General features: G+C 42.7%; 1 protein-coding gene across 1 annotated transcript in view; it reads right to left on the bottom strand.

The window, feature by feature from the left end:
- LOC143287549 (microfibril-associated glycoprotein 4-like) overlaps positions 1-3,097 on the bottom strand; it is a 4,980-nt gene extending 1,883 nt beyond the window's left edge. The window contains exons 1-3 of the mRNA XM_076595662.1: positions 3,085-3,097; positions 2,097-2,182; positions 130-276 (exon numbers count right to left, since the gene is read on the bottom strand). Of these exons, the coding sequence (XP_076451777.1) occupies positions 130-276; positions 2,097-2,182; positions 3,085-3,097 (246 nt within the window). The remainder of the gene's footprint in view (positions 1-129; positions 277-2,096; positions 2,183-3,084) is intronic.
- Between the last annotated feature and the right edge of the window lie 6,903 nt (positions 3,098-10,000).

Consider the following 10,000-nt stretch of genomic DNA (forward strand, 5'->3'; position numbering starts at 1 on the left):
ACCACCAAGAAATCACGTTCGGTAGACTGGAAATCTTTGAAGTATTTCATGCTGCTCATGGGAATAAAAAGGATACAAAAGAAATAAGTACGAAGTTAGGTCAAAATCACTGCGGTCAGTCTGCCTCACCTTCTCCAGGCCCAGCCAGAAGTCGTCCTCCAGATTGCCAAAGCCGTCCTTGTAGTCCGCCCAGGACCGGTCAAAACTCTCTCGATTTTTCCTCTTCTTTCTCTGCATGATGTACGTCCGCGTGCTGGTGACGTGTCGGCAATGTACCTGCGGATAGACATATACAGGTTAATGCAGTTGTAACGAAGAAGAAGAAGAAGAAGAAGAAGAAAAAGAACACACACACACACACACACACACACACACACACACACACACACACACACACACACACACACACACACACACACACAGACGGGGTAGAACTGACTGATTGAGACTGAAAGGAAAGACCAAAACAATATAAAAAAAACCCTGATCGAGAACAGCATAAAAGCATGTCTGATGTGGACAGACCGGAACTCTGTTAGGATCCGTAGTCTGCTTGAGTTTCAATTTCAGATTTTCATGGAGGCGTCACTGCGTTCGGACAGATCCATATACGCTACCCTACCTCTGTCAGGCAGATGCCGGACCAGCAGCATAATCCAATGCCTTGAGTGTATGCATGTATATTTGTGCATCTGTCGGAAATGATTTCTTCTGTCACAGAATTTGCCAGAAGACAATAATTTCGTTGCCATGGTTTTTTCCCCAGTGCGCCGACTGCATTCTGCACACCGGACCTCAGTTTATTGACTCATACGAATGACGAGATGCTCGGTTCGATTTTCGAGTCAAACGTGAGAGAAAAGGCGAGACTGGGATTCTAAGCCAAACCCTCACGGACATTGTATCGGCATATAAACTTCTCAACCATTCTGACACCTTCCTCTGAAGTCTGGGGAAGACTCTGAAATCGACGGGTTCACTACAATCCTGAGAAGAGAGACACGACTGAGTTAGAATTTCTCATGTCTTGAGAAACCGGTTTTTCTCCAGGAAGCGATCATCTATTCATTCATCCATCCATCCATCAGTGTTGTTGTTTTTCCTGCCCCATCACCTGCACCGTTTCAGTGGCATTACTTCCTCGCTGCTCATTCTGAGTCTTCCCATACACGGCCACACCCCGGTTCGTCTGTCACATACGAGTACATTCGTCGGCAGTCCGCTGGGAACCATCGATGTTAGGTCGCCAGGAGGCCACATGCCAGAGAAGACCTTGCACTGCTGATGATTCACTTCCGTAGTGTTCAGTGGTGCCTGTTCTGATTTAACGTACTTAAGACACCACCTGTTAAGCAACCTACTGACGACAATAATGGCTTAGTCGCTGAGCCAGACTGAGTGAGCGTCCCTCCCAGAGTGGAGACCGCCACTACGTCCTTCCAACAACAGCCCCCCCATGAATCTGCCGACACTGAAGACATTGACAGGACTAACCCCAAGCATGGAAGTGGAGGGGTATCGAAACTGAGGTCACCATAACAGTAGGGCATGAAAGGCCACAGAATTGGGAATTTTTTTGTTTATATTGATGATTGGGAAGGAGGAGGAGGAGTAGGAGGTTGGTGACGATGCTGCTATGGAGGTCCATTTCGGTTTGGGATCCCAGCGGAGGTGAGTTTTTCGGCCCGCGGCCAGCTCCTACTCATAGTTTAGTGTGCTATGGGCTTAAATGGGGAGACTGGGACCACACAGTCGAGTACTCTACGCTTCCTGTCATAATGATTTACGGCGTCAACCAGGTCTGAGAGATACAGACACTTGCAGTGTTGGTCAGTGGTCAGGAAATTAGAGCAACACACCCAAATACTCATCCGTGAAGTGGATGACACTCGACTGCGTGGTCCCAGTCTCTCCATTTAAGCCCATAGCACTCTCAGCTCTGAATAGGAGCTGGCCGCGAGCCGAAAATCCCACCTCTGCTGGGATTTGAACCCGCCGTCCTCCCAGCCGTCAGTCCGTGACGCTAACCACTCCGACACGTTGGCTGGTTATCCATCAGTGTATTGCATAGTTACATACATGCACGCCCATCGTACCTCGAAAGGCTGTGAAGAGGCGAGAGGCTTCACGTGGTATTCCCCATTCCCGTTCCAGTTCCCGTACTTGTACACATCAGCGCAGTCTGTGATTGACAAAACAACATACGAAACACCACACTCATTTTCGAAAGTTGGCCTACGCGTACACACACACACACACACACACACACACACACACACACATACACACACACGCACGCACTCGCGCGCGCACACACACACACACACACACACACACACACACACGCAGCACGTACGCACACACACACACAGATACATGCACACACACACACACACACACACACACGCACGCACAAACACACACGCACACACACACACACACAAACACACACACGCACGCACTCAGCACACACGCATGCAAACATGCACCCACACATATACATACATACATACATACATATATACATATATATATATATATATACATACATACATACAGAGACAGACAAACATACATACATACACGCACGCACGCACACATATACCTACACGTACGGACGCAAACGCACATACACACAAATAGACGCAAGCGCTCGCATCACAACACAAACTGTGCAGAATAGGATGAGGATGAACAGAAATGAATTCTGAACGGGCGCCTCATTGTCTTGAAACAAAATGCCGGCAGACTTCGGGTTTCTCTCCATCTTTCTGTCTGTCTCTCTGTCTGTCTCTGTCTCTGTCTCTGTCTGTCTGTCTCTTTCTGTGTCTCTGTGCGCGTGCGTGTGTGTATTTGTGTGTGTGCGCGCGCGCTCATCTGTATATGTCTTGTTCGTTTTATGTCTGAGAATGAAATTTGTTGTGGAAAACATACTGGTCAGTTTTAATGGTGCCGATCTACTGTTTTTTCTGTCCGTTTGTTTCTTCTTCTCTTAGTCTTGGATGTGTTTTAATGCTTCTAAACTATACGTTTTAAGCACACACACAAAGACAAGTCCTCCCACAACTACTGTCTGGACCATACCATCCTGAAACATGTGCTAAACATCCCCCTGCGTGGTGCCATTATGTCTCACGACCTGTGTGGGGAGACCGCTTAATTAACCAAGACCACAAAGAAAGCAAACACCACGCTGGGCTTCATTGCACGCAATCCCCGCCACTGCCTCACGGGATGCAAGCGCAACGCTCACGTACCTCTACTTCACTCAGTCTTAGAGTACGGTGCCACCGTCTGGGATTCCAACACCTAGAAGGACATTAACTCACTCAGTACGGCCAGTCCTCTCTTCTCCTCTACACAGACCCCTCGGATGTCCAGTGGGTGTCTGAATGACCTAACCTTTAGCTTCCGTCGTCAGAATTGTGGTATTCTTTGTCAACATTCACGTCTTCAGTATAAGAGCCTTCCGCTTGCAATATTTTGATGATGGTAATTGGTGTGAAACGCTGTTGACGTCGTCTCTTTCGCCGTTCGTATGGAAAGAGTTAATGCGTTGGAGCGAGTACAGAAAAGTGCAACCCGCTTCATCGGTGGGGATTATCGATCTCGCACCCCTGGCAATGTAGCCAACTTTTTGTGGAGACTGAAGCTCCCAACTCTCCCGGACCGTGGAAAACAACTGCGGCTAATCCTTTTCTTCAAGCTGGTTGAGGGGCAAGGACTGGCCATGCCCTACAATTTTTTCACCAAAAAGACAAGGAAGACGTGTGTACGATCTGACAATGTCTATCAATCAAACAACATTATTTACAGATACGTAGGGATCTTCTTCTTCTTCTTCTTTGTTCATGGGCTGCAACTCCCACGTTCTCTCGTATGTACACGAGTGGGCTTTTACGAGTATGACCGTTTTTAACCGGCCACACTCTGCGCAAGGTCACAAACTTCAAAACTAAAATTTCTAAGGAGCTGACCACCTCCTACGAACAGACCAGGTGAAATCCCCCTCACCACCCCACCCCACCCCCTCACCCTAACTTTTGCAGTCATCTGGATTCTGCGACGTGTACCTATCAAGATCAATATCAAGATTTTTAGTCTTTTTTGTTGTGTCTGGAAGTTACATCCTTTGGCCAAAATTTACAACTTTGTTGTTGTTGTTGTTGTTTTGCGATGTCATTAAAAATACGTTACTTTTTACTCCGTGGCGTGTTGTTGTTGTTGTTGTTCTTGTTTTGTGGTGTCATTTAAAATGCGTTGTTTTCCAGTCTGTGGCGTGTTTATTTATTTGTTTGTTCACTTGCTTGATTTGGTTGCCAAGTGTGTGTGGCTTTTGTTAGCTTGTTTGTTTACGTGCTCGATTTGGTTGTCAGTTGAATGTGGTGTTTGGTTGTTTATTTGTTTGTTTGTTTGCTCGTTTTGGGTGCCAGGTGTGTGTTGTGTTTGTTTGTTAGTTTGTTTACTTGCTCAGTTTGGTTGCCAGGTGTGTGTAGTGATCTATGTCAACACCGATACCCGTGTCGTATCTGTGTTGACATAGATCACTACACACACCTGGCAACCAGACACTCCAACTGACCGTGCATGTAGCGTGTGCACGGGGTGCCGGCATAACCAGGAGCGCAGACACACTGGCCCGTGGGGTCCAGTCTCTCCCCTGTTCCACACTGTGGAGCCTGTAAAAGAAAGGGGGGGGGGAGGGAAAAGAAATAAAAAAACAACAAAGAAAGAAAGAAAATCAGAAGAGAAAGAAAGGACGGGTGGATGTTCAGGTCAGTTCAGTTCAAGTCACTGAGTTCGGACAAATCCATATACGCTACACCACATCTGCTAAGCAGGTGCCTGACCAGCAGCGTAACTCAATGCTCTTAATTAAGGGCGGAAGGAGAACAGTTTTCAGTTTCTGTTTCGAGGAGGTGTCAGAGCGTGCGGCCCAGTCCTTACATGCTTTGTACAAGGCATGAGATTCAGTATGAGTATCAGTATCAGTAGCTCAAGGAGGCGTCACTGCATTCGGTCAAATCCATATACGCTACACCACATCTGCCAAGCAGATGCCTGACCAGCAGCATAATTCAACACGCTTAGTCAGGCCTTGAGAAAAAATAATAATAAAAAATTATTTTAAAAAAAAATAACTAAAAAAATAAAAAAAGATAAATACACACTACTACTACTAATATTTATAAGGCGCAAAATTTTTGATGAAGTCAACTCTAAGCGTACACACACAAAAAATCTGGTGTTAAAAAAAAATTCAAAAATTAAAATATAAAAGAAAATCGAAGAAAATGATATGAAATAAAATAAAAAGAAGAGAGAGAGAGAGAGAGAGAGAGAGAGAGAGAGAGAGAGCGAGCGAACAACAGCAGATACGTAACATTTGCATGAACCCAACACGTTGATCAGGCTTTGAAAAAGAAGAGGAGGAGAGTAGTAATAATAATAATGATACTTATATAGCGCTGAATCTTGTGCAGAGACAAATCTAAACGCTTTCGCACCAGTCATTCTCACGCACGCATAACTCTAAAACTGGAGAAACTAAAGACAAGGAAGAGGCAGGAAAGGGAGGCTATTTTGGGAAGAGGTGGGTTTTAAGGATGAAGGAAAGAAACGAAACGAAATAAAGGTAGAAGGAAAGGAATAAACGAAGAAATACTAAACGTGGAAGGTATAAGGAAGGAAGAAAACGAGAGTGGAAAAAAGACAGAAAAAGGACTACACAGATAAAGGAACGAAGGAAGAAGAAAAACAGAAAAAAAGAGGACTACACAGATAAAGCAACGAAGGAAGAAGAAAGATAGAAAAAAGGACTACACTGATAAAGGAACGAAGGAAGAAGAAAAACAGAAAAAGGACTACACAGATAAAGGAACGAAGGAAGAAGAAAAACAGAAAAAGGACTACACAGATAAAGGAACGAAGGAAGAAGAAAAACAGAAAAAAGGACTACACAGATAAAGGAAAGAAGGAAGAAGAAAAACAGAAAAAAGGACTACACAGATAAAGGAACGAAGGAAGAAGAAAAACAGAAAAAAGGACTACACAGATAAAGGAACGAAGGAAGAAGAAAAACAGAAAAGGACTACACAGATAAAGGAACGAAGGAAGAAGAAAAACAGAAAAAAAGGACTACACAGATAAAGGAAAGAAGGAAGAAGAAAGACAGAAAAAAGACTACACAGATAAAGGAACGAAGGAAGAAGAAAAACAGAAAAAAAGACTACACAGATAAAGGAACGAAGGAAGAAGAAAGACGGGAGTAAAGATCAGAAAGGAAAGAATGAAAAAAACAACAACAAAAAAACAAACAACAACAACAACCGAGAATGAAAAAGAAACGAAGAAAAATATAGAAAAGAAAGAGAAACAGAAAGAAAGAAAGAAAGAAAGACAAAAAGATTATTAAAAAGATGATTAAAAAAAAAAGATAAAAAGAAAGACTAAAAGAAAAGAAGAGAAGGGAAAGAAAAAATAAAGACAGAAACGAAAGGCAGCTTATATATATATATATATATATATATATATATATATATTATATATATATATATATATAGAGAGAGAGAGAGAGAGAGAGAGAGAACTCAGAACTCAGAACTCAGAATTCTATTAATGTCAATAGCTTATCAGCCCTAATGAGACGGGGGTACAATCACAACAATTTTTTTAAGATGAAACGACTATTCAAAGCATACAATCTTTGAAAATCAACTGATAAAAAATCTACATAATTTAGACCATCCAGTTTACATTTGTGATGAGAAGAAATCACAATATATCTGTAAAGGAAGACAACGTTTTTCATACATAGCAGTCTCCACAAAGTCAATTTCTTTTGGAACAGCAGTGAGTAATGTTTTTCATTTTTCCTCGAAGATTGGGAGAGAGAGAGAGAGAGAGAGAGAGAGAGAGAGAGAGAGAGAGAGAGAGACGACGACGACGACGACGACGAAGAAGAAGAAGAAGGAGAGAGAGAGACAGACAGACAGATAGACAGACAGAGACAGAGAGACAGAGAGAGACAGAGACAGAGAAGCTAGACAAAAAAACCCACAAAAACCACAGACTCCAGAACCTGCCATGCAAGTCCCATGACACACGATGAAGACGTCATCAACTCAGGAGCAGAGAACACAACCCCCAAAGGCAGTCGCACAAATCCAGCCGCACGGAGGGCAGGCAATAAAATAACAACAGATGACAGTGTGTGGTGTGTGTTCTCTTCTCTTTCCACATGATTGATGCTTCTGGTCGAGGCCCTTGATTAAGACGTCTCACACTTTTAACACTGGCGGCAAGACCTTTCATCTTCGTTCTGATTGTCGTGTAACTTACTGCAATTGATGGAGAGAAAAAAAAAGAAAAAAAAGAAGCAAACAACAACAAACAGACAGACAGACAGACACAGACACAGACACACACAGACACACACACACACACACACACACACACACACACACACACACAGAGAGAGAGAGAGAGAGAGAGAGAGAGAGAGATCTTACATGTTTCCGTGTTGTATCTTTGTTCGCTTCCAGAAATGGCAATGAACACAATTAACATCATTAACGTGTGTGTGTGTGTGTGTGTGTGTGTGTGTGTGTGTGTGTGTGTGTGTGTGTGTGTGTGTGTGTGTGTGTGTGTGTGTGTGTGTGTGCGCGCGCGCGCGCGCGTGTATATATATATACATATATATATATATATATGTGTGTGTGTGTGTGTGTGTGTGTGTGTGTGTGTGTGTGTGTGTGTGTGTGTGTGTGTGTGTGTGACAGACAAACAACAGACAAACAAACAGATAAAACGTTCGCTATATATTCGTTTTCCACATTGGACGCGTGCTGTGTTAACCACAGACAAATACGTTGTTTCTTTAGTAGCAGGTTCTTGCTTGCTGGAATCAAGATGCAAGATAATCACGATAGCGAGCTAGCTAGCTAACTAGATACATACATGCATACATACATTGGATACAGTTTTGTCTGGATGATTCAGCTGCGAGATGAACAAGCTTTTTTGTAACGAACATTAATTGATTATGTCGTTTGTTTGAATGTCCATCACTAAAACATTTCATTCAGTATCCTACCCAAAAAGTATTGTACAATACAGATTGTCTTGCTGACCCGTAGCATTATAATGTTTGGAGTGTTTAATCCATGATTTAGGTAGATCTCTGCCCTGCAGTTTTAAGTTGTGTTTTTGTTGTTGTTGTTGTTGTTTTGGTAACGTGTAAGCTGAATTCTGTGTTTGCTTTTTCTATTGGTTTCTCAATTAAAAAAAGAAAACAAAAACAAAAACGAAAACAAAATGGGTCAATATGAATGATCATTTTACATAATCCCTCCTAACCCCCTTCCTCACACGAGGCGAAGCATAAAAATTTAAATAACTTATATATATACATATATATTTTTTTTTTTTCTACTTTAAATATGACAGAAACAAATAAGCAATCGCTGGTTTTACACCATTTGAGATAGTCATATTGTGAAAGCATTAACATGAGTATCGTCTCGCAATCAGCATAGATTTTCAAAGAATTCATCAAAAAGGGAATTAGTTGTATAGTGATACAGTTTGTCTGGAGTAATCTGACAGACTGATAGAGACAGACAGCTGCACAGACAGAGAGAGACAGCAAAACAAAGAGGCAAAGGGACAGATGCAAATCAAATCGGAATCGAAATTGAAACTGAAACAGATTCACTTAGGGGAAAGATGAACTTGTAGCAGACAGTTTTTATCCTGTCCTCACTGAAAGGAGAACAAGAAATACGTTTAGCTGTGCAATATGTTCAGGGGGAAAGGGGACGGAGAGTGGATAAAATCATTCTAATAACGAAAATGAAACTAAACACTTTATGCAAAATATATGCCCACATATTCAAGAACAACAGTAACTTGCTAACAGATAAAGTGTTTTACACAAAACTGTGCGAAAAAAAATCATATGACCCAACTTTTACATAAACAACATGGAAGAACACACACACACACACACACACACACACACACACACACACACACACACACACACACACAAACAAAAAACCGGAAGCCAGCACACACCTCCTGGTAAAAGGAGATAGCTCTGTCTTGAGTCTGATCCAACGTTTCCATGTTGGAACAATTTTTTGATGCCCTGGAATCCGCCAGATAGCACATTCGCTTCCGGTGGTCATACACCAGTGACACACATCTTTCGTCCAGCTGACATTGCACTGCACACTCCAATTTACTACGAACGGATAACAGCCTGTATCTGTGATCTTCAGCCAACACTTTGTCTATGCAGTAAACAGCTTGCTTCATTCGTTCGGTTTGTATTCCTCCTACATTGTGTCCATCTTCTATTTTCTCTGCCAGTAGTTTGCTGGAACAGAGTATTGGAATGATCCACAGCGTGTTAAAGACAAGCATGGTAGTGAGTTGGAATGTGGCTGAGACGTTGATGTGTCTGTAGTTTTCTATGATTCTTGTTATTCCTCTCACTCCAACTTCTTCTATTTCCTTTCTTTTCCTCCTGTCACATTTCCCCCCTCCCCTCCTTTGCTGTTTTTCACAGCTTTTTCCCAACTCCTTCGATTTCAAACACTTTTTCGAACAGTTGATGACAGTACAGTTGCCGTGTAAATGAGCAGCCAGCTCTCCACCAGTACACTCTAGTGATAGAATGATAGAATGAATTAGCCGTCCCCGCCCCGTTTCATGTTATGACTTTGCGAACTCAATCAGCCAATGGCACGCCGATCATTAGGCCCATCACAGGATCTTTGACGAAGTTCTTTCGCACGTACTTGATAGCTGCGTCATGGTCCCAGAGACTTTTGATTGGCCCATTTACATAGTTGGTTGGGCGTCAGTCCCTCAGAAAAGAAGATGGCATTGACAGAGCTGTATGTTGCGGGTGTAGATGCTGAGTTACTTTCTTTCGCAGGATCCTATGTTTGCCGAAATAAATAAAATGAATTCGCCAGTTTCGTCAAGCCAT

Source organism: Babylonia areolata, chromosome 1 (assembly GCF_041734735.1).
Source record: "Babylonia areolata isolate BAREFJ2019XMU chromosome 1, ASM4173473v1, whole genome shotgun sequence".
Taxonomy (NCBI): Eukaryota; Metazoa; Mollusca; class Gastropoda; order Neogastropoda; family Buccinidae; genus Babylonia; species Babylonia areolata.